The sequence below is a fragment of the Rhinoraja longicauda genome, chromosome 2 (assembly GCF_053455715.1).
Source record: "Rhinoraja longicauda isolate Sanriku21f chromosome 2, sRhiLon1.1, whole genome shotgun sequence".
In the NCBI taxonomy this organism is placed as follows: domain Eukaryota; kingdom Metazoa; phylum Chordata; class Chondrichthyes; order Rajiformes; family Arhynchobatidae; genus Rhinoraja; species Rhinoraja longicauda.
Genome location: NC_135954.1, coordinates 22,904,316 through 22,930,574, shown reverse-complemented (window position 1 = coordinate 22,930,574; position 26,259 = coordinate 22,904,316). Strand labels below are relative to the sequence as shown.

The 26,259-nt window shown below is 41.7% G+C and overlaps 1 protein-coding gene across 3 annotated transcripts in view; it reads left to right on the top strand.

Moving 5' to 3' along the window:
• exoc2 (exocyst complex component 2) overlaps positions 1-26,259 on the top strand; it is a 224,901-nt gene that overhangs the window by 123,704 nt on the left and 74,938 nt on the right. For 2 of the 3 annotated variants that reach the window (XM_078427419.1, XM_078427412.1), the window contains exons 11-12: positions 797-915; positions 22,507-22,632. In XM_078427419.1, the coding sequence (XP_078283545.1) occupies positions 797-915; positions 22,507-22,632 (245 nt within the window). The remainder of the gene's footprint in view (positions 1-796; positions 916-22,506; positions 22,633-26,259) is intronic. The other variant, XM_078427408.1, reaches the window with a different exon arrangement.

Genomic DNA, 26,259 nt, shown 5'->3' with positions numbered 1-26,259 from the left:
ATGTGTTAGTTTTTTGCAAGATCATAAAATACTTAATCTATCAGAAGCAGGACCTCCTAATGATTCTCATTTTCCACCACCTCAGTTGGCTTTGAGTGCATTGAGATCAACAAGAGAGATCTTTGTTCAGAACTTGTCTATACTATGTTAGCTCAACCAGTGTTTCCTCTTCTGCTCAATACAGATCAACAATTGAAACCTTTGATCCTAAGCCTGTATGATCCTGAACTTCATTCGTTTAAACAAAGTGCTGTAATTTTTTTATTTTTAAGAAAACACTATTCGCTAGTATCTTGAATATTAAATTCAACATTGGTCTCCTGATTAAAAGCTGAGATGCAATAAATACTTGAATTTGTTTATTTACATGGAGAAAGTTGTAGCCACTTCCTCAGGTTTAACAAAATTGCCATTCTTGTATAAAATTAAGTCAAAAAACAATTCTGTAAATAACTCTATAAGTTTATTCTGATGATAGTGACCTGGGTAAAGGCAGGAATTCGTTGAATCATTTACCTAAGCATGAAGGATGAAAACTGTTTCATAGAATATTGTTTTGTTTTGGTCAAGCTATATACATCATGAAGTATAATGGTGTATTAGTGAAAGAAATTTGCCAAAATGACAGTATACAGCAGCACTGACCTGGTAGATTCAGCCAGTGGTTCAATTTGCAATGTATGGTAAATCTACGAAGAGTGTGTGGAGTAGAAAGAAATAAAGAATCCAGTTTGAAAACTGTTATTTATGTTGAAGTTTAACATGATTTTAATCATTGCTTTGACCATAATTACAGATACCTATCCGATCTTCACGCACCAGGTGACCCTGCCTGGAAGTGTATAATGGCCCAGCATAAATGGATCCTGCAACTGATGCAGAGCTGCAGAGAGAATTATGTGAAAGGGAAAAACAGTAAGTTTATTTGAAAATTATGAGGTTTTAATTAAATTGTTTTATCTGGTGAACTGTTATTATAACATTTTGTAGAGGATATGCACATGGAATGGTCTCTCAGGTTTATATTACGTATATTTGTAGGAACTTGCTTGCCAGTATCATAATGATTTTGAAATAATTTAGTTTGCTTTATCTATGTTCTGCGATGCCCATCTATACTTAAGGCACAATCTCATCAGATCAAAGTACATTGACTCATTGTTAAAGTGTGCATTTAAAGTGATGCAATTAGGGCAGATGAGGTTGCAGTGCTGTTTACAAACTCATGAATGGCCTGTTTCCATACCATCGTTACTTTTTTGCATATCTTTCATTCATTATTCTTTAACTCTCTACATCATCGTCTATATCTCTATTTCCCTTTTCCCTAACGAGTCTCAAAAAGGGTCTTGACCCAAAACGTCACGCATTCCTTCTCTCCAGAGATGCTGCCTGTCTCGCTGAGTTACTCCAGCTTTTTGTGTAGATCTTATGAATAAAGTTCATATCTGCCACTTCTGGTCAGTTACATTTCAGCACAGTTCTTGCTGCCTGTTTAGCATCAAAGGCATTGTTTTGCTGGATGGTAACATTCCCTCAACAGCTTTTGGAATGAAAATATAGACCAATTTTGGAATAAGTTTGCCTATTTTTTTCCAGTCATAAATTGACAAACTGTTTATATTTACAGGCATTCACATGTAAGACCATAAGGCATCGGAGGAGAATAAGGCCATTTGGCCCATTGAGTCTACTCCACCAGTCGATCATGGCTGAACTATTTTTCCCTGTCAACCCCATTCTGCCTTCTCCCCATAATCTTTGACGCCCTTACTGATCAAGCCAATAGTTCCATCTTCATTTTTACTTTGCGTAATGTAAAATAATGAAAGCATTTGGGGTCAAATTTCATCCTTGGTCACTTGCATGAAACAAACGCTGTAATGTTTGAATGTAATGGATGAGCATTGTACTCTGCTGTAATATTTGGCTTCTATTGACTTCAATTACTTCTGTGCAATTATATTTGGTGCAAGTGACAGTGGATGGATTTTTATTCCACTGACTGTTTCACATATTCCTCGTTTTATTTTTGTAGGCTGAAGACTTAATCGAGAAAATACTTTACAAATAAACAATTCTCTCTGTATCCCGAGTTGAATTTCATGTTGAGGAATTCAACATGGGAGGTGAAAGAGTCCATCACTCATGCAACCATTTTTAAAGTATTAGTCTAAATATCCATCTTTCATGGCATTATCCATGTTTAGTCAGTGTACGGTACAGAGTATGATTGCAATAACCCAGATTGTGTTGCAGCAGGCATTTAATAGCATTTGCTCCTAGTCAGTTTTTACTGCACATTAGATTTTTCATGGCAATCTGCTGTAAGTGCATACTGATACTGTTGCAGTGTAAGAAGCAGGGCAGACAGCTAGGCATTTTTTTAATAAACAGTAGGAGATTGAAAAAGTAATGTAATTAGAGTAAATAAATTTTATGTTGGGTCTGGAGGAAGGGAGGGGGTGCGGTGGAAGGGAGGGGGGGAGTGGGGGTGGGATGGGGGCGGGGAGGAGGGGAGGGGGTGTGGAGGAAGGGAGGGGGGGAATGGGGGTGCGAGGGGGGGTGGGGGAGGGGGGAGGGGGAATGGAGGGGGAGGAGGGGAGGGGGAGGTGGGGGGAAAGGTGGGGAGGGCCGGAGTGGGGGGAAAGGGGACGGGAGTAGGGGGTGGACGGGAGTAGGGGGTAGGCGGGAGTGGGGTGGGAGTCGGGGGGGAAAGGGTGGAGGGGAGTAGGGGGGGAGTTGGGAGTGGGGGTAGAGGGGGGAGGGGGTGGGGGGGAGGGTAGTGGGGAGGAGTGGGGGCTGGGGGGGACATGGACTGTTGTGATTTGCTGTTGAAGACCACTGGAGCAAGTATGTCTTCAATGAAATTAGGTATGTGCATTTTTAAATGAAACTCTTTCTTCATAACTTAGTCGTACATTTTGTGTAAGGAAAAAGCAAAATAGAGAAAACAAAACAAAACAATTTTTTCTTTGTGTTGTAAAAAGTATTTCTGGTGTGAAGTGAATTCAATTTAGAGAAAGAGCAGGGAAGGCAATTGATTAGGATTAGATCAAAGAACTAGCACAGGTGTGATGGACCAGCAGGTGGATGCTATAATTTTATGTTTGTGCGTGAAATCTGATTTCATTCGATTTAGAGGGATAGAGTTCTAATGCAAAGTATCCTATTGTGATAGTGAACCCATTTTCTAACACCACAAAACCTAATTGTCATATGATAATATTTTCCATTCACCTTTTTTTACTTGTTTACTGCGGAATCTTCAGAAATTTGGAAAATGCTTGTTGGATTTTTGTTTCGGTTTTAAATAGACTGACAAAATAGATTAATATGTCGCTTACATTTGACTGAATTTCATTCACGGTTCCAAAGGGAAATGGAATTAGGAATGGAATCCCTAATGGAATCATTAAGGATCATGGAATTGTTATGGCACAGAAAATGGTCAAAGGTCATGCACATGCCATCTATCTGAGACATCCTGTAAGTAAGATGCTGGATAGTAGCTGAATGTTTGCTCCTTTGCTGGACTTGATTTTGAACCAAGCATGGAGAAGTCACTCCCTGAAAAAAGCATCCCGATACAGTTTGCTTTCTACAGGAAGGACTGGTGTAGGAATGGGTGTATCCATTATCTGTAATGGATGGTGTTGACAGTGTGGATAAAATCAAGTACATTACTTAACTATATTTTAATATTATTGTTATTTATTGATATTTTGATGTGTATGAATTGAATTTTTGACATCAAGGATTTTCACTTTTTTTTTAAAGACTCGCTTATATTAGAATCCTTGAGGAGAAAATAAAAGTTACATCCTGATCTAGATGCAGTGTGGAATGATACTGAATGGTGATAAATAATGTGTAATGCTTAGTGGTACTGGTAATATCAAACATGCATGTAGGCCAGTTGAAAGGTAAAGATGTTTTATTGTTCATGTTGTGCTAAAGGCCTACAATCATTGGCACTATAATAAAGACTTTGGATGCATCGCTTTGCATAATATTATAATGTATAATCAGGGAAGACAAATCAAAGAGCGCCATTTTCTACCAGTATAAAATTTGGATTATACCATGTAAATAAGGAATTTTATTGCTTCCTGGAGTATGTAACAATAAACTAAACTTAGATCTTTGCCTAAATCACTCCGCCTATTCAAGTATCATGACCTGATGAGAGTCATACAGCAGTACAGCGTGGAAACAGGCTACTTTGCCCATGTTGTCTGTGCTGTAGACATATTGGGCGTCGCATTTGCCTGCATTTCGCACATAACCCTTTAAACCTTTCCGATCCATATATCTGTCCGAAAGTATTTTAAAAGTTATAATTGTATCCTCTTCTTTAGCTTCCTCTGGCAGCTCATTCCAGACATGACTACGCTGGGGAAAAAAAGCTTTGAATATTCACTCTATCCATACCCCTAATGATCTTGTACATCTCAATTTCAAGAGAGAGTTAGAGTTAGATTTAGCTCTTAGGGCTAAAGGAATCAAGGGATATGGGGGAAAAAGCAGGAATGGGGTACTGATTTTAGATGATCAGCCATGATCATATTGAATACTGGCTCGAAGGGCTGAATGGCCTACTCCTGCACCTATTTTTCTGTTTCTATATTTCTAAAAAGATCATCCGTCAGCCTCCCACTCACTAACAAAATAGGTTCCAGCTGCTCCAATTTCTCCTTACATCTCTCCTGCACCCCTTCCAACCAAAGGACATCCGTCCTATAGTTGGGCGATCTAAACTTCTCAGTACCACAAGTGCGGTCTCACCAATGACTTGTACAGCAGTGGCATGATGTCCCAATCTTTGTATTCAATATCCTTTCTGATTAAGGCAAGTGTGCCAAATGTCTTCTTTCGGTTCAGGTTTATTATTGTCACTTGTACTGAGGTGCAGTGACAAGGTTTGTTTGGCATGCTATCCAATCAGATCAGATAACATTGTACATAAATACAATCGAGTCAGACTCAAGTACAATACAAAGGCGAATATGTAGAGTTCATAATATAGTCCCTTGCCATTTTTAGGGAACTGTACACCTCTACTCCCAAATCTCTTTGTTCTGCAACATTCTCCAGGGCTCTACCATTTACTGTGCAAGTCTTGCCCTGCTTTGATATACCAAAGTGCAACAACTCACACTTATCAGAGGGAAATTCTCTTGGCCTATATTTTGGCCCACCTTTCAAACAAACAAACAAACAGAGTAAGGCACATAATAAGTTGAATCCATGCTCCTAAGTTAACGGGACTGTTAGATCAATATCCAGTCTAAAGGATGACGATATTTTACTTAATCTTCAAAAGCGTAGATTTCAAAACAACAATAAAAGTACTTAAAATAGGGGAAAAACGACATTTTCTGCATCTAGATAGATTGAGTAAACTTTGGGGCGAAAAGGACACTTGAAAAGCTGCATAAACATGGGTCTTGCTAGGATGGTGGGAGTTTTATTTAAGAGTATTATTAACCTTTCCAGTGAATGTATGACTTGCAGTCGATAAAGCTCCTTTAAACTTAAAAAAGGGAGCTGGACAATTTCCTGAGGAGACTGATATTGTTTCACGCAAAAGATATACCAAAATATATGATGCAGGAACAGAATCATACCATTTGTTTAATAAAATTGTGTAAAGGTACTCTGGAATACTTATTACTTACTGGAATTCATTTGATTACAGTGTGATTTAGGGAGTGTTTGGTGAAGTGACCTTCATCTTTTTTTCGAGAACTCTCCAAAGAGATTGAATCATTGGAAATAGGATGGGTCTATTGTGGGTGGTTTTGTTTGCTTGTAGTATGGATGAACAGAGCGATCAGACCATAACTTTCTGCATTTCACACATTTGCTCCTTAAAAGTTTGGATCCAGCTCATCATTTTCTCTTGCATCCTGTCGCATTTTGTTATATTGAGTCTTCCTAGTGGAATGCGTTAAAGGCCGTGGAGACGACATCACATACTGTTCCATTAAAAAAAACTGAAAGAGCAGGACAAAATCAGAAAAGGGTATAGTATCAGTTCACCTAAGCCATGTTCTTTGCTCATTGTGTGAGTATTTGTGACTTAACCAATTTCAGTACAAATGTTTGTTGGATGACACAAAACTGGATGGCAGTGTGAGCTGCGAGGTGGATGCTATGAGGCTGCAGCATGACTTGGATAGATTGGATAAGTGGGCAGATGCAGTATAATGTGGATAAATGTGAGGTTACCCACTTTGGTGGCAAGAAAAAGAAGGCAGATTATTATCTGAATGGTGTCAGATTAGGAAAAGGGGGGATGCAACGAGACCTGGGTGTCCTTGTACATCAGTCACTGAAAGTAAGCATGCAGGCACAGCAGGCAGTGAAGAAAGCAGATAGCATGTTGGCCTTCATAGCGAGAGGATTTGAGTACAGGAGCAAGGAGGTCCTACTACATTTGTGCAGGGCCCTGGTGAGACCACACCTGGAGTAATATGTGCAGTTTTGGACTCCTAATTTGAGGAAGAACATTCTTGCTATTGAGGGAGTGCAGCGTAGGTTCACCAGGTTAGTTCCCGGAATGGCGGGACTGACATATGATGAAAGAATGGGTCGACTGGGCTTGTATTCACTGGAATTTAGAAGGATAAGAGGGGATCTTATGGAAACATATAAAATTCTTAAGGGATTGGACAGGCTAGATGCAGGAAAAATGTTCCTGATGTTGGGGGAGTCCAGAACCAATGGTCACAGTTTAAAAATAAGGGGTAGGCCATTTGGGACTGAGATGAGGAAAAAAACATTTTCACCCAGAGAGTTGTAAATCTGTGGAATTCTCTGCCACAGAAGGCAGTGCTGGCCAATTCACTGGATGTTTTCAAGAGAGTTAGATTTAGCTCTTAGAGCTAAAGGAATCAAGGGATATGGGGGAAAAAGCAGGAACGGGGATTTTGGATGATTAGCCATGATCATATTGAATGGCAGTGCTGGCTCGAAAGGCCGAATGGCCTACTCCTGCACCTATTTTCCATGTTTCTATGTTTGCTGCAATTACAAGCACGTCTGTTCTGTTATAACCATATAATAACCATATAACAACTACAGCACGGAAACAGGCCCGTTCGGCCCTACCAGTTCACGCCGACCACTCTCTCTGACCTAGTCTCATCTACCTGCTCTCAGACCATAACCCTCTAATCCCCTCTTATCCATATACCTATCTAATTTACTCTTAAATAATAAAATCGAGCCTGCCTCCACCACTTCCACCGGAAGCCCATTCCATACAGCCACCACCCTCTGAGTAAAGAAGTTACCCCTCATGTTACCCCTAAACTTTTGTCCCTCAATTCTGAAGCTATGTCCCCTTGTTGGAAACTTCCCCACTCTCAAAGGGAAAAGCCTACCCACGTCAACTCTGTCCGTCCCTCTTAAAATTTTAAAAACCTCTATCAAGTCCCCCCTCAACCTTCTACGCTCCAAAGAATAAAGACCCAACCTGTTCAACCTCTCTCTGTAGCTTAAGTGCTGAAACCCAGGCAACATTCTAGTAAATCTCCTCTGTACCCTCTCCATTTTGTCGACATCCTTCCTATAATTTGGCGACCAGAACTGCACACCATACTCCAGATTCGGCCTCACCAATGCCCTGTACAATTTTAACATTACATCCCAACTTCTATATTCGATGCTCTGATTTATAAAGGCAAGCATACCAAACGCCTTCTTCACCACCCTATCCACATGAGATTCCACCTTCAGGGAACAATGCACAGTTATTCCCAGATCCCTCTGTTCCACTGCATTCCTCAATTCCCTACCATTTACCCTGTACGTCCTATTTTGATTTGTCCTACCAAAATGCAGCACCTCACACTTATCAGCATTAAACTCCATCTGCCATCTTTCAGCCCACCCTTCCAAAAGGCCCAAGTCTCTCTGTAGACTTTGAAACTCTACTTCATTATTAACTACACCACCTATCTTAGTATCATCTGCATATTTACTAATCCAATTTGCCACACCATCATCCAGATCATTAATGTAAATGACAAACAACAGTGGACCCAACACAGATCCTTGGGGTACTCCACTAGACACTGGCCTCCAACCTGACATACAATTGTCAACCATTACCCTCTGGTATCTCCCATTCAGCCATTGTTGAATCCATCTTGCAACCTCACTATTAATACCCAACGATTTAACCTTCTTAATCAACCTTCCATGTGGAACCTTGTCAAATGCCTTACTGAAGTCCATATAGACAACATCCACAGCCTTGCCCTTATCAATTTCCCTGGTAACCTCTTCAAAAAATTCAAGAAGATTAGTCAAACATGACCTTCCAGGCACAAATCCATGTTGACTGTTTCTAATCAGGCCTTGTTTATCCAAATAATTATATATATTGTCCCTAAGTATCTTTTCCATTAATTTTCCCACCACAGACGTCAAACTAACAGGCCTATAATTGCTAGGTTTACTTTTAGAACCTTTTTTAAACAAAGGCACAACATGCGCAATGCGCCAATCTTCCGGCACCATCTCCGTTTCTAATGACGTTTGAAATATTTCCGTCATAGCCCCTGCTATTTCTGCACTAACTTCCCTCAATGTCCTAGGGAATATCCTATCAGGACCTGGAGACTTATCCACTTTTATATTTTTCAAAAGTGTCCGTACCTCCTTTTCTTTAATCCTCATAATTTCCATCACTACTCTACTTGTTTCGCTTACCTCACATAATTCAATATCCTTCTCCTCGGTGAATACCGAAGAAAAGAAATTGTTTAATATCTCCCCCATTTCTTCCGGCTCAGCACATAGCTGTCCACTCTGACTCTCTAATGGACCAATTTTTTCCCTCGCTATCCTTTTGCTATTGACATATCTGTAGAACCCCTTGGGGTTATGCATCATTGGAAAAATAGAGCATTAGAGCTTATAAACAGAAAATAAATTCTACTGTAATTTGTGACTACATCAAGATTGTCTAGTTATCATATATGTTGGCAAAGGAACAATGAAATTCTTACTCACTCATTTTGGGGTCCAATTCCAAATATCTTTGAAAGTGGCAACATGAGTAGAGAGAGTGGTAAAGAAGGCTCATGGCATGATCCTTCATTGTTCAAGGCTTTGAGTGCGAGTCAGAAAATCATGATGCAGTTTTATAAGACTTTGGTTAGGCCACATTTGGACTATAGCATGGTATTCTGGTTGCCTCATGACAGGAAGGATGTGGAGGCTTTGGAGAGGATACAGAAGAAGCTTACCAGACTGCTGCCTGGATTAGAGATTATGAGCTTTAAAGGAGAGGTTGGACAGACTTGGATAGTTTTCTCTGGATTGCCGGAGGGTAAGGGGAGATCTGATAGAAGTATATAAAATTATGAGAGGGGAAGAAGGGTCCCGATCCGAAACGTCACCTATCCGTTTTATCTAGAGATGCTGCCTGACCGTCTGAGTTACTCCAGTGTTTTGTGTCTATCTATTGGAGGTGTAGTTAGGGTAGACGGTCAGAGGTTTTATCCCAGGGTGGAAATGTCAAAGACTGGGGGGCTTAGCTCTAAGGTGGAAGGGGGAAAGTTTAAAGGAGATGTTTGGGACCAGTTTTTTTACACTGAAAGGGATCGATGCCTGAAGCATATTGCCATGCATGGGTGTTGGCGAGAGTACATGCGAAAGTGACATTTACGAGGATTTTAGATAGGGACATGGATATCCATGGGATAGCAGGGAATGGAGGGGTATGGATGATGTGTAGGCAGATGAGAGTAGTTTGTCTTGGCATTGTGTTTGTTGTAGACATTGTGGAATGAAGGGCCTGGTCTTTTGCTATACTTTTCTATGTTCCTATCCAAAATAGTTCTGATTTTTGTTCATTGCAGTAGCTAACTTTCTCAGTTGATTGATGCATCAATACTTTTTTGTGGCTATTAAATGAAAAATTCTTTCAAAGAGACCATTCTTTGTATTCTCATTAGTCAGTGGCAGCCTGGCGTGATAAGGTTGAATTCTTTTTAAATTGGTCGTAGTTTTTTGTCTAATTTTTCTGCTTGTAGATAACCTTGACAAAAAATGATTTATTTCATTTAAATGAATTGGAACATTTGCTTATTTTCAAGCAGGCATTTTTTTGAGAACAGAATGAAAAATGGTGTTCCATTTTTCACCATCGACATATATAATTACCAGTAATTCATTTTAATCAGCAATGATAAGATATGCCTTGGAATACAAGCTGCTATTGCATTAACACTATCTCTTTGGTGCTCCCATGCTTAAAGCTCATAACCTGGACAAGATTAGCCCAATATTGGATCACTTATCATCCCACAATGTTCAAAACGTCCAAGTATTTTCTAAATAATTTTGGTGTAATTCTATATAATTATCTCATTTTATATCATAATAGATCTTGCGCAATGCCATAACATCTCAGGTTAAATCACCACTGCTAAACGCAATTCCCTTTATAAGCTGAATGGGTTTGTTTATTGGCATTTAAAATGATTGAAAAATAACCCATTATACTTAGTATTTTGGTTTTGAGTTATTCCTAAAATGAAAACTTTGGATGAATATCCTGAGAGTATTGATGTGATGTCTTAAATCTGACTTCTGTGATTGATAGCAGTGGAAAATGGATTTACCTTTCCTATTTTGTGCATTTCTTTATCTTCATCTCACACCAATGACAAGATATTCTTCTAAACCAGAGCATCAAAGTCTTTATTTTCTTAACTTGGTTTATATATATATATATATATATATATATATATATATATATATTTGTATATTATAGGGGTGTATATATATATATATATCTATAACGAATTGGATATCGTATGCAGAATGTGTCTTCCATGTATAAACATATAGCTACCGCACGTCCACGTAAAGTGCAAGTTCTATGCCTTATTTTTGAGTACTTTCTGTTTTATTTTTCTTTAAACTGGGAAGGCTACATTTCTCTTACGTGGGATGGCTAATTGAAAATTGTTTGCACTAGTTGCTCTATAATTCATGTTGAAAGTTTGTGCAAATTTCTGCAATAGAAACCATTTTTACAGTAGATTTAATTTTGTCCTCGCGCAGAAAATTGCCTTAATTTTGTACATTTTGCTGAGCGAAATTGAATTTATGAAAGATCAAAGTCCGCCAGTTTTGAAACTGTCCTCTAATTATGATGGTTTAAAAAGTATTATTAGTAATGAAAAAAGAGGCTATTCCGGCTATTATTCATGTATTATTATGCCTTTGAGAACAAGCCAACCCCAGGTTAAGAACAAGTTTTGTTTTTACAGATGTCCATAAGTCTGCATGTCAAAAAGTACAAACAAATCGCTCGATTATGGCACACACAGTCTTCTTATCGAGTCCATATCACAAGATTAGAAATTGTTCAGCCAGAGCTGAGCACACTTCTCGGCATCTGCATACAATGGCGTCTTGCACTTCTTCTGCTTCTTATGTGTAGTGGTGAAAAGATTGGTGGAAACATGGCCGCGACGTGAACGCTCTTTCCTTAACCCTATCTCCACAGTGTAGTGGTGAATGATATCGGAATCACATATGTCATAGAGTCATACAACAGAGAAATAGACCCTATGACCCAATTCACCCATGCTGACCAAGATGCCCCATCCAAGTAGTTTTGCTTGCTCATCTATATACTAAAACTCTTGTTTGTTTGTTCCTGAACTACAGCCAAAACGGTACACGGTAGAGCGACAATTTTAGGCCCATTTTACTCACCGTCGTCCCTTTGGTGCTAATGGAAGGTTTCATTGAAATTGGTGTTATATTTTTTAAGTTATTCACATTATAAAGTTTAAATCTATCTCCGAGGGAGGGAGGAGGGAGGATAAGGAGGGGGGGGGGGGGGTTGAGGGGAATGGAGTGGGGGGGAGGGGAGGTGGAGGGGGAGGGGGGGAGAGGTTTTGGCCCAACGGGTACACTTGGTCTTGTATCCCTCTAAACCTTTCCTATCGATGCAACTGAACTAATGTCTTTTAAATAATGTTACTGTGCCTACCTCATCTGTTGGCTCATTCCATATACACACAACTATGTGAAAAATATTCTCCTTGGGCTACTATCAAATCTTCCTCTCATCTTAAACCTATGCATTTAGTGTTTGATTCTACAAATCTGGGAAAATAACTGTGCATTCACCCTGTCTATTACCCTTATGATTTTCTATATTTCTATAAGATCTCCTCAGTTGCCAGGAATAAGCTCTTAGCTTGCCCAACCTCCACCGTAGTTCATCCTCATAAATCTTCTTTGCTCCTTACTAGCATCTTTCCTATAGCAGGGTGACAAAATTGAATGCAGTGCTCTGAGTGCAACCTTGTGTAACTCATAGAGTCATAGTCATACAGTGTGGAAACAGGCCCTTCGGCCCAACTTGCCCACACTGCCCAACATGTCACAGCTACACTTGTCCCACCTGCCTGTGCTTGATCCATATCCCTCCAAATCTGTCCTATCCATGTACCTGTCTAACTGTTTCTTAAATGTTTTGATAGTCCCTGCCTCAACTACCTCCTCAGCCAGCTTGTTCCATACACTCACCATCCTTTGTGTGAAACATAACATCTCCACTTCTCTACTCAATTCCCCGACCGATGAAGGCCAGCGTCCCAAAAGCCAACTTCACCATCCTATCTACCTGCGATGCCACTTTTAGGGAATTGTGTACTTGGATAATTGTTACTTGTATTCTGAGGTCCCTGTATTCTACAACACTTCACAGGGCCCACCTGTTCCATGTGAAGGTTTGACTTCTCAAAGTGCAGCAACACGCACAATTATCTGAATTTACTGCATTTGCCATTCCTCAACACGCCTGCTCAGCAGGTCCCACTGTAATACTTGAAATCACTTTCTACGATATCATCTCTTTTGGTGCTATCTGCAAACTCACTGATCATGCCATGCATAATTTCATCTAAATCGTTGATACACGTGACAAATTGCAATTGGCCAGCACCCTTTGCCTTCTCTATCTTCACTCTGCTTTTCCTACCAATGCCATTTATGCCAAGACAATAGTCAATAGTCAATAGCCATTTATTTGTCACATACACATAAATGTGTAGTGAAATGAAACATTACCCGCAGTTAAACAATAAGACCAATAAGAATAATCAATAAAAATGCAATAACACATACAATCACAACTAACACCAAACAAAAAGAAACATCCATCACAGTGAGTCTCCTCCAGTCCCTCCTCACTGTGATGGAAGGCCAAAAATGTATTTTTCTCTTCCCTGCCGTCTTCTCCTGCGGTTAGGCTGTTGTCATTGCCACGTCGGGGCGGTCGGGGCTCCCGATATTGAAGCCGCCGCTGGGCGGTGAAAGGTCAACGGCCTATTTCAGGCCGCGCCGGACGGTGAAAGGTCCGCGGCGGGCCGACCCAAGCCCCGCGATTCGGGGCGGGCGAACACGCTGCCTCTGCCGCTGCCGGAGCTCCCGATGTCGGCCCCCATCCAGGGGCCTGCGGGCTTCCGACGTCCACGCGGCCCGCGCCGGAGCCTCCGGAGACGAATCGCAGCCGCTCCCGTAGCATCCGCAGGCAGCCAGCGCCGCAGGTGGTGAGTCCGGGCCGCGGGCTCTGCGAACCAGAGCCCCAGGTGGTCCCAGGTGAATGGCTGATGGTAGGCCGCAGCGGGAACGGAGACACGACACAGAAACAAAGGTTGCGTCTCCGTTCGGGAGAAAGAATTTTACAGTTCCCGTTCCCTCCCACCCCCCCCCCCCCCCAAACATAACATACAAACACTACACCATATTAAAACTACAATTCATACAAAAACAACAAAAAACACAAAAGACAGACGGACTGCAGGCAAGCCGCAGCTGCGACGGCAGCGCTGGCTCCTCCCACAGCCTGGGGCCCTGGCAACAAGGAGGCAACACACTGTCCTGGAGTCCAGTTTGTGGCCACAGAATCTACTGTCTGTCCCCCTAACCAATGAGACTGAAAAGAAGGAACAATTATTCAAAGTTGGAGAGAGGTGGGAAACTAGTTCTGCCATATGTACATACATCTGACTTTTTAATTTAGTAATATAAGAGCTCAATTTGCATGTGCTAATGTCCATAAATCAGTGTTCATAAGTTGTGTGTTTGTAACCCAGGCTTGGCCTCTCGTGAAATTGTAAATAAAGGCTGCATTTATATCCCCTAACTTTGGGATAATAATTTAAAATTTGTTGGAGATATGGTTCGATAATTTAGACATTGCTAACATTGTAGGACACAGAAATGCTGGAATACAAGATTCTCAAAGTACCTGGGACCTTGTGTTTCAGCAAGAGATTTGGATAGAAGAGGGAAAATTAATAATAAAAATAAAAATTGTTAGTAAAAACATTTTTACTGTCTTTAGGAATGAGACTCCAATGAGGTTAAAAATTAAAAGATGAGAAGGAATTTATTTCGTCAGAGAGTGGTGGGTCTGTGGAATTCATTGCCACAGAAGGCTGTGGAGGCCAAGTCAATGGATAGAGTAAGGTCGAATATAGACACAAAAATGCTGGAGTAACTCAGTGGGACAGGCAGCATATCTGGAGAGAAGGAATGGGTGATGTTTTGGGTCGAGACCCTTCTTCAGCACTGGACCTCTACTCGCTAGAGTTTAGGGTGAGGGGGGACCTCATTGAAACTTGCAGAATAATGAAAGGTATAGATAGTGGATGTGGAAAGATGTTTCTACTGTTGGGAGAGTCTGGGACCAGAGGTCATAGCCTCAGAATTAAAGGGCGCTATTTTAGAAAGGACATGAGAAGGAACTTCTTTCGTCAGAGGATAGTTAACCTGTGGAACATTGCCACAGAGGGCTGTGGAAGTCAAGTCAGTGGATATTTTTAAGGCAGAGATAGACAGATTCTTGATTAGAACGGGTGTCGAGGGTTATGGGGAGAAAGCAGGAAATGGGGTTAGGAGGCAGAGATCAGCCATGATTGAATGGCAGAGTGGACTCGATGGGCCAAATGGTCTAATTGTACTCCTATAACTTGAACTTGTGAACTTGGATTCTTTTAAGCTGGATATTGATAGATAGTTGGTTAGTACAGGTGTCAGAGATTACGGGGAGAAAACAGGAGAATGGGGTTGAGAGGGAAAGACAGATCAGCCATGATTGAATGGCCTGATTCTGCATTTACAACCTATATGAATTTATGTCCCATTTCTGGATTGAAAGATTACGCAAATGTCATTTTAACTTGATATATCATCCCATTAGCTATGTCCCATGTCCTCTGCCATCCCATGCTCTTCTGCAATGAAATAGGAGACATAACTTGCTCACAAGTCTACTTCATATTGATGTTGACAATGCAGAGATTTTTTTTAACATTAGTAGAAAGGTTGATGGTGAGTTTCAGTCCTTACAGGTGCAAATCATCCAGTAATAGGTATCAATAGGTATCTATTTTGTCATATTTTGTTTATATGATATACCCGAGTCACTAAACAGCAAGCTTCCCTTATAACTATTCCATTCTATGTGTACATTGGTTGTTTGGCCATGTATTCATGTATACCATGTATTTTACTTTGACGTACTCCATTTATATAAAATACTAGCCTGTTGCATTTACATTATATCTTCCAATTAAGTCTCAAATTATTTATCAGTTTCAAACTTTGGACTACAACAATTCACAACATCAATATTCTGCTATCAGGAGCCCAGGTTATCATTCCAAAAAGTAGGAGTAAACGGGTCCTTTTCAGAATGGCAGGCAGTGGCGAGTGGAGTGCCGCAAGGCTCGGTGTTGGGCCGCAACTGTTTACCATATATATTAATGATTTGGAAGAGGGAATTAGAAGCAACACTAGCAAGTTTGCGGATGACACAAAGCTGGGTGGCAGTGTAAACTGTGAAGAGGATGTTAGGAGGTTGCAGGGTGACCTGGACAGGTTGAGTGAGTGGGCAGATGCGTGGCAGATGCAGTATAATATAGATAAATGTGAGGTTATCCAATTTGGCGGCAAAAACAAGGAGGCAGATTATTATCTCAATGGTGTTAGGTTAGGTAAGGGGGAGGTGCAGCGAGACCTGGGTGTCCTTGTCCACCAGTCACTGAAAGTTGGCGTGCAGGTACAGCAGGCAGTGAAGAAAGCTAATGGAATGTTGGCCTTCATAACAAGAGGATTTCAGTATAGGAGTAAAGAGGTTCTTCTGCAGTTGTATAGGGCCCTGGTAAGACCACATCTGGGGTATTGTGTACAGTTTTGGTCTCCTAATTTGAGGAAGGACATCCTTGTAATTGAGGCAGTGCAGCTGGGATGGCGGGACTGACATATGAGGAAAGATTGAAAAGACTAGGCTTGTATTCACTGGAGTTTAGAAGGAGGAGAGGGGATCTTATAGAAACATATAAAATTATAAAAGGACTGGACAAGCTGGATGCAGGAAAAATGTTCCCAATGTTGGGCGAGTCCAGAACCAGGGGCCACAGTCTTAGAATAAATGGGAGGCCATTTAAAACTGAGGTGAGAAAAAAAAAAATCACCCAGAGAGTTGTGAATTTGTGGAATTCTCTGCCACAGAGGGCAATGGAAGCCGAATCACTGGATTGATTTAAGAGAGAGTTATATAGAGCTTTCGGGGCTAGTGGAATCAAGGGATATGGGGAGAAGGCAGGCACAGGTTATTAATTGGGGACGATCAGCCATGATCACAATGAATGGCAGTGCTGGCTCGAAGGGGGCGAATGGCCTCCTCCTGCACCTGTTTTCTATGTAATTAGTTGTTCTCAGCCACCATCATATTACTTATTTGAAGACCCACCACAAAATTTAGCAGTTCATGATGTGCATGGCTTTGTTTGCTAATAGAAATTTTGCTTGCTCAGAATTATATCCTTTGTGCACATAACATTGCAAAATTGGGTATAGGTGAGTCTTGGGCTGGTGGGTGTGGTGGGTAGCGGGCCTGTCCCACTTAGGCGTTTTTTTAGGCGACTGCCAGTGACTGCAATAGTCGTAGGAGTTCGCCGAAAAACTGGCGACTGGACGCCCCCTACGACAATGTCTACGACAAGCTACAACCACCTACCACCTAGTCGACGTCAAGCTACCGACAACCGGCGGCCCAATCGTCGCGACTTAGGACATCCACCTACGACCGCACTTACGACCGCACTTACGACCGCACATACGACAACCTTCGACCACACAGGTGGCAACCTACGACAGCCGAAGTCAACCTACGTCTACCTGCGACAAGCTACGACCGTGTCGGCAACAACTGAAGACAATTCACGTCATTTTGGCCTCCGGGTTTGACGCCGGTACCTGTCGCTGGTTGACGTGTGTAGTCGCCAATGGAATTCAACGAAGTCAGCACCGGTGACAACCTACGTCACCTGGCAACAACCTATGACAGCACCAATGTGAGGAGATGTCAAGCTATGATCATTGGCGTCAAACCAACAGTCGCCGAAATTTTTTAAACATTTCAAAATCCAGCGGCGACCAGAAAAACGCTACGACTCTTTGGAGACTACTCACGACCATACAGGCAACACCCTAGTCGCCTGTAGTCACCTAAAAAATCACCTAAGTGGGACAGGCCCCTAAGGCTCTGCAATTAAATGAGGATATGAATTAGTGAGAGGATGGAGAACGATAGGAGAATCAGGGTGATGTAAGATTATTTCTGTTTCTGTTTTCTACTGCACAACCGCCAACAGCTGGGCTATCTTGTGCATTAAGAGTCACACAGCGTAGAAACAGGCCTTTCTGCCCATTATGCCCACACCGAACAACATGTCCCATCTACACTAGTCCCACCTGCCTGCATTTGGCCCCTATCCTTCTAATCCTAGTCATGTACCTGTCTAAATGTTCCTTAACATTGAGATGTAGCATAAGTGTGCAAATGAATTGTATATACCCGCTATCATGTAGCATATTAGTTGTGTAAGTAGTGACAGATTTACAATCTGGGCGAGACATCAGATAATAAGATAGTGAGAATGGTCTTACAATTATTACACGATGGGATATGTTATTGTTGTAACAAAGGTTTTTAAAAATTGTGACAAAGCTCTCAGCTGTCTCATTTCTTCCACATGTTAGCCATTTATTTTTATGTAATACTGAAACTCCAGAATGCCTGACAGCAAATCCTTGAAAGAATGGCCAGATCTTGTTAGGATGACTAAGCTGGAGAGTTTTACTTAGTAAATGACTCGTATTTGCATTCTGCTACACCATGATATTCCTAACAGAAGTTATTTGATTTGAAACTTTTAAGATTCTAATGTCATTGAGCAACTGGGTGTCATTGCAAATTCTGAAGTATTTTATAAATGTGGCAAATAAAATATTTGAAATTCTAAATCTGAAAGAAATAATGGTAAAACGCCATTATTGCATTGCACTTTGCATTATCCATCTGTTCATCTGAGGTATTAAGGAAAAAGTTCACTCCTCCAGATTGCGTCAGTGTTGTCATTTGATGTCATATCTGTGTTGCTTGTAAATAAAAACAGAGACATCGCTAAGCAACTAATAAAGTGGGGTTTTTTTCTCTTTAAAAAAGTTAATATACCTAAAACTATTAAAATTTCTATCAGGCATTTGAGAACATTCAAGTAATTGGAAAGATCTAAATGAACAAATACTTGCCTAGACAGACACAAAGTGCTGGAGTAACTCAGGATGGGTGATGTTTCGGGTCGAATCCCTTCTTCAGACTCCCAGTCACCCATCCTTTTTCTCCAGAGATGCTGCCTGACCCGCTGAGTTACTCCAGCACTTTGGCTCTAACTTCGGTATTAACCAGCATCTCCTTTCTACAAATACTTGCCTAGGTTCTTTGCAGCCACCCTACACCATGAAGGGCTACTTGTGGCAGATCCAAACTGGTACACGATCTATGCTCAAACTCTTGACCAAGAGAGGTGGGAAATATCCAGGTCACCAATCTACTCCTTGGTCTTGCTAACACTGAGAACAAGATTGTTGTCCTAACAGCATTCAACCAGATTATTGATCTCCTGCCTGTACTCTGGCTCATGACCTGGTATTCCTACAATGATGATGGTATCGCCAGGGAATTTAAAAATAGCGTTGGAACTGTGTCTGGCTACATGGTCATGGGTGTAGAGGGAGGGAGTAGAGAACTGGACTGAGCACGCAGCCTTGAGGGATCTGTGTGCTAATGGTCCATGAGGAATAACATTTTTTAATATCATTTACCTCAAATTATGCAATGGATGTTACCTTGTATGAAAATCAGATTGACGCTGATCTAATGGTTTATATTTCTACCATGTCAGTTCATCAACGGCATTTAATTGGATTGCAAATTCATTTTTTCCTGTTTCCACCTTGTGTTTATCATGTCAACACAACTATGGCACAGCTCAGATACACAACAGGGACCCCACACTTTGTACTAAATATGCAATTTAATTTAGCTCAGTAGTGTTTATGGGTGTGACAATTCAAATTTTGCAGATTCCTAATCCACAAGGTAATTGTTAGATAGACTGCTAAACAAATAAATAAACTTCTAATCTCAAGAATAAGAAATTTAGTATTCTTTCCCCATGAAAACATATGTTCTGTAATTAGCAAAGCAAAAAAGCAAAAGGATGCAGACCTTTCTGTATAAGATTATGTTTACCATGACAATATTTTTGCCAAAAGGCATTTTCCATGAGGAGTTAGAGAAGCAGCAACTGTGTGTTGGACCAAATGGCACACAGAAGCAGTGATTGAGAGCACCATTTCAGTATTTCATACTAAATACACAGTTCATATTGCAATAAGTGAGCCTCAATTGTTAATGTAGATAAGAGCAACAGTTTCACTTTCGAAGATGCCTTTATAATTTGTCATCCTAGCAACTGGTTTTCTACACGTGTACTTACTGTACATTTCAAAGAAGCTTTCAGTATTTGAGAACCATTGATGTCTGAACCACATCCCTTCAGCCCGTTACAATGGTGTTCACACTGAATAGATAACCAAAGTATCATATTAGCCTCTTATATTAGCGTTTTGCTTTGAGACAGCCTTGAAGAATTGGTTGTTTGGCCAATGTAATTCCATGGGTGGGCTGGACACAGTACACAGGAAACAATTTTCAAAGGTGTTTGGGGTGCTTGGGGTGTTTGTGGGTCGATAGAAATTTGGAACTCTTGTTCGAGCACCAATGGTGCAAGCATGTTGTTTTTCTGATGCTGGTGCACATCATGAGGAAATTGAGAGTGGCACTGAAAGCAATACAGGCAATGTTAAGTCAACACAATGCAAGTGCGTTTGTAGCAGCTGGGATAAATTCTGCTTTTGGGATTGCATTACATTTGCAGTGTTTCAGCGCTACCTTGTGGTTAATCTTGGGTTAAAGTCATGTTCTGGTAATTTGTTCCAGATGTTTATTAATCCTTAGGGTAACATGGGTTGTTGTGGTTCCATATGGCTGGTTCAAGTCGTTGGTAATATTATATAATGTAATCAAAAACTATTCCATATTAAACAATTCATCTGAAAATAGTGCAGTTAGTGCAGTGGTATCCTGTGAAATAGGAGAGCATTTTTAAACAGGCATTATCCATGTCTCAAATAAGAAACACAGTTTAGACCCACACAATACAGATAACTCTGGTTCATCAAAAGTGCATATTAAATATAACAATCAGGACATTATAATTTTGCCATGATTTTTGTCTGCTTCTCTGCTCAATAGTTGTGTGCAATTATTCTCTATTAGATGTTCATTCCTTGTGATCCATGAAAAATAATCACGTATAAAATGAAAAGTATTCTGTTAACGTAAAAATATTTCCCATGAGATATATTGGGCACAGTCTGTAGTCTTAAGGATTATCTCAAACAAAGAAAATACAAAGTTGATATTCATGATCTGTTCTTAAAATCTTACAGTCACCCTCTGAGCAACTTCATTGCGAGCAACTTACTTGCGAGCCTCTGTTATGTTGGTCTCTTGCTCCCTCGTTTTTTGAGCAATGGTACAATTTGTTTTGGCCTCGTACGATAAAGGAAATTATTAAAATATTATTTGCATGTAATCAACAAATTTATTTTATCTTTTCATATTTAGAAATAATAGCATGGGGTAAAATATTACTGAGTTGAGAACATAATAACAAAATGGAAATATTGTGCCATTCAATAGAGATATCAGATTGATATATCCGATAATTTAAATGAGCTTATTGATTGCAAGGGGTGTGGACAGTAGTCTGTTAAAATATGTGCAGAACATTATTCTCTTTTTTTCTTTATTGCATCCCTGAGACGTGTGAACCTGAACCTGTTTAGACCATCAAGGAAACATTAATGTTGAACCTGGTATTGACTTGACTTTACTTTAGAGATATTATGTGGAAACAGGTCCTTCGGCCCACCGAGTCCACGCCAACCAGCGATTACTGCCTATGCTAACACTATCCTACACACTAGCGATAATTTACAATTTTCATTAATCTACAAACCTGTATATATTTGAAGTGTGGGAGGAAACTGGAGCACCCGGAGAAAACCCACGCAGTCACAGAGCGAACATACAAACTCCGTACAGATAACACCTGTAGTCAGGATGGAACCCAGGTCTTGGTGTGGTTAGGTAGCAACTGTACCGATGTGCCACTGTTCTGCCCATTGTTCTGCCTTAACCTGACATCTACATATCCTGTTTAGAATAGTTACTTACCTAAACTCATGTTGTTTCTGCTCATTTGCATCATCTAACCTGTGTTTGCGTGTCAAAATAGATTGTTATGAATGTTTCAGATTACAAAAACTTCATCTAATAAAGAAAACTTTGGCAATTTGTTCACTTTGCTTTGTGATTGCAAAACTATAAATGTTACCGTCATTTCCTTCTCAAGACCACCTCAGTGGTTGACAACTACATTCCCCAGAATTACTAATGCAAAAGCAGATTTTCAGAATTGATTTGTTGTTTTATTTCAAGAAATACATACAAATTGGATGGCCATTTTAATTTTAATGCCAACAATAAAATAAATGAATAAGCATTTTATCACGTTTTACAACATTGTGGTGAACGTGTGTTGACATGGATATTATAACCCAACCTTCAGATCATTAATTAGTTATATGGTTATGAGATTGTATTAGAAAGCTTTGCCTGTTTATTTTGAAATCTGTGGAGAAAGGGGTTATTTTTATTGTTCACCTTGAACTTACAACTGTTCATTTGGCACATTCCTATGCTCCGTATTTTCCCTGTAAAGTGAAAGTTATATGTTTCAAAATTAAGAGTAAATGATGGCATTCACACTGTTCAGAAACGTGATGATCTGTTACTATCTCTGAATGATCAAAATTAGAATAACTTGTGGTTTTCCAGTGTACCACTGTTTTGACATGAGCAAATGTCATGCAGGTTTAATACTTGATAGTTGTGAGACCTTGACAGTAAATATTTCTCAAATTATAGTTGAAACCTGCAGATATCAGCATCATTGATTGTCATGTTTGTTTGTATAGGTGCAACTGTTCTCCACGGCCCTATGCTGGATTTGGACAGTGACGTACGGCCTTCTCCCATTAGTCGTCTGACTCAAACCACATCAGTGAAAAGGGCCAGCAGTTTTCAATCTTCTCGTGACGATTGTAAGAACTGTAGAGCATGCACTTATGCTTTACGAATGTTTAGTTGCGGAGATCAGAGAAAATTGTTGTTCGATGGATGACTTTGTACAAACTTAAAAATATATTGATGGGGTTACTACCTGGGATTGCCACTAAGCCAAAATGGCCTAAGGAATTCACAGAAACCATTGTGTAATGCATTTTCGGGTGGATCTTTATGTGTGCCTGTACATGACAGTCCATGCATGTAAAGAGCAAATTAGTGACACCATTCATAGAAGAATGAACTGTACAGCGCCGCACATGAACAGACCCTTCAGCCCACAATGTTAATGCTGAACTTGGTGTCACCTGCCTCATTGAACTGATTTCAACTGCTTTTACACTATCCATATCCTTCTATTCCCTGCACTATCTAAAAGCCACTTAAATGCCACCATCGTATCTGCCTCCACCTGCCTTTCAATGTGTCCCAGGCTCTCTGTGTAAAACATAACTTGCTCCACAAGTCCATTAAACTTTCCTTCTCTCACCTTATAGCTATGCCCTGTAGTGTTGGACATTTCCACCCTGGGAATAAGGCTCTGTCTATCTACCTTATCAGACACGTTCACAACTCAGAAAATGCAAGACAGTGGATATCTGCAACCTGAATATCTCATCATTGACCCTTCACAGTGCCAGATTAACATAGTAGCAAAAGTAGCATTTGCTATGGGCCCTGCACTTTCGAAGGGCCTGCACTAAATGCTTGCAAGCTAAATGCTTGAAATCGGCATGCCACTGAGGGGCGCTGTGTTACGTGCGCCGCTCCCCAACCGCCACGGTTTGAATGTGTTGGCGGGGCTGCGTGGACCAATGGGCAGCTGGTGAGTCACCACCCAACCGCCCAGTCCCCGGTCCTCTTACTCCACACACCTCCGGCCTCACACAAACACCTCACTCCTCCAGACCTCTCTGCTTGAATATTGGCCTTGTCTCCCCACATATCCCGGCCCTCTCACTCCTCGTTCATCGGCTCTTTGCTCTCAAGTCCCTGGGCCACTTTCACCACCTCATCACCCCCCCCTCCCCATCTATCCCACTCCTCCGGCCCTCCTTCTCCCTACTCCGCCAGCGCTTTCTCCCCACTCCTCTGGCACTTGCTCCCCAGAATCCTCCGCTTCTCACTCTTCCGCATACCTCCCGCCTGTTCTTTCCCTACCCCTCCGCCCCGCCCTCTTCTTGCTAGGACCTTCTCTCTCTCTCTCTTCACTCCTGCGATCTTTTCTCTCTCCCCACTCCTCTGGCTCTCTCCTTCTCCCCATTCCACTGGGATACCAGATTTTCATTCCTACAAATAGCTACTGTTCCAGTCCTCTCTTCTGCCAATCTACCTTCCTCCCTTTATTCCCAGTCCTCTGTCCCACTCTCCCTCCTCTTCTCCATCCCTCTCTCCCCCCTGCGCATCTCCATTATGCTCTCTCTGTTTCCTCCGAACCCCTTTCCCCCACACCTCCCTCCAAGCCCCCCCCCCCCTTCCGGCATTTCTAGAGGCACTTTCCACTCACACTTTCGGCCTTTTCTTAGCCCCTACTCGTCCATCTCTCCTCCTCTCCCCCTCTTCCCCTCTCTCCCTCTCTCCTCTTCTGGCCCATACTCCCAAAATCCTGCGACTCCCACTCACCCATCCCAAAAGCTCAGGCCCTCTTTCTCACCAATCCCCCGGCCCTGTCTCCTCCTCCACTCTTCTACCACCTCCTCTACCTACACCTTGCATGCCTCTCAGCATCCATTGCTCTAACACTCCCTACCCCTACCCCGCCCCCCTCACCCCTATACCTCCAGCCCCGCCTCTATTCTCTCCTCCGGCCCTACCTTTTCACATTCCTCCGTCCCTCCCTGTCTCTACTTCTCTGGCACATTCGACTCCCACTCCTCTGGCCCTCTTCTCGCAATCCTCCGTCATTCTCCCCACAGTGGCGCAGCTGTAGAGTTGCTGCCTTGCAGCACCGGAGACCCGGTTCCATCCCAACCACGGGTGCTGTCTACGGAGTTTGTACGATCTCCCCGTGACCGCCTGGGTTTTCTCCGAGATCTTCGGTTTCCTCACACACTCCAAAGACGTACAGGTTTGTAGGTTAATTGGCTTGGTGTATGTGTAAAATTGTCCATAGTGTGTGCGGGGATCGCTGGTCGGTACGGATGGTGGGCCGAAGGGCCTGTTTTCAAGCTATATCTCTAAACTAAACCCCTCCATCACACACTCTCTGAGAGTCCCGTATTAGGCCCACGGGCCACTGTAGGCCCCGACCGCTGTAGGCCTGGACAGTGTAGGCTAACGGAGCTTGTTAACGGAGTTCGGGGAGCGGGGCCAAGTGTGTTCGGGGAGCGGGTCAGAGTGTGTTCGGAGAGCGGAGGTTGCAACCCGCCTCCCGGCCTGGGCGGCCGTCATGAGTGGAGTGGGAGTTCGTGGCTGCTGGCTGGGTGAGGTCACGTGGGGCGCGGGCGGTGACATCACCTTGTCCCGTATTTAAGGCCCCTTTATAACATATGCTATGGGGCTTGCACTAGTTTAATCCGGCCCTGACCCTTCATATTTAATGGCATTACCATCATGTTGTCTTGCACTATCAGCATCCTGATATCAGTAATGACCAGAAAAACAACTGGACAAGCTACATAAATACTGTAGCATTAAGAGCAAGTTACAGACTAGGTATTCATCAGTGAATAACTCAATTTCTAACACCATAATGCCTTTCTTCCATTTACAAACCACAATAAGTTTATGGCATACTCCCCTCTTGCCAAGAAACATGACAACATCCAGGCGACTTGATGAGTACCCCATCTACTACCTACACAGTCAATTTCTCCATCTTTCGTCCACCATGTCTGTATTGCGTACCATCTACAAATTGCACTGCATTCACTAACCTGGATTACTCCAACAGTAACTCCCAAATGTGGCCTGCACCACCATTATGGATATGAGCAGCAGAAGTATGCGATCACTGCCCTTCACTGTCTTCTTCTCAAGTCACTTCCACACCTTCCTTTCCTGCCCCTGGAGCAAGCTCTTCAGTTACAATTTGGTTTATTGTTATGTGTACCGAGGTACAGTGAAAAAGCTCTCTGTTCCAGCATGGCTTTCAGTGCAGTTTTATACTGGGATAGACAATAGACAATAGACAATAGGTGCAGGAGTAGGCCATTCAGCCCTTCGAGCCAGCACCGCCATTCAATGCGATCATGGCTGATCACTCTCAATCAGTACCCCGTTCCTGCCTTCTCCCCATACCCCCTCACTCCGCTATCCTTAAGAGCTCTATCCAGCTCTCTCTTGAAAGCATCCAACGAACTGGCCTCCACTGCCTTCTGAGGCAGAGAATTCCACACCTTCACCACTCTCTGACTGAAAAAGTTCTTCCTCATCTCCGTTCTAAATAGCCTACCCCTTATTCTTAAACTGTGGCCCCTTGTTCTGGACTCCCCCAACATTGGGAACATTGTCTATTGTCTATTGTCTATTGACTGTAAAGATCTGTTTAAAAAAAATAATAATAATCTTTAAAGTTTGATTTTAACCTAAAAATTGATTTATTGATTCGATTAACCACGTACTTTTTTTCCCTTTTAGCTGATCGCTCCCATTCATTTGACTTA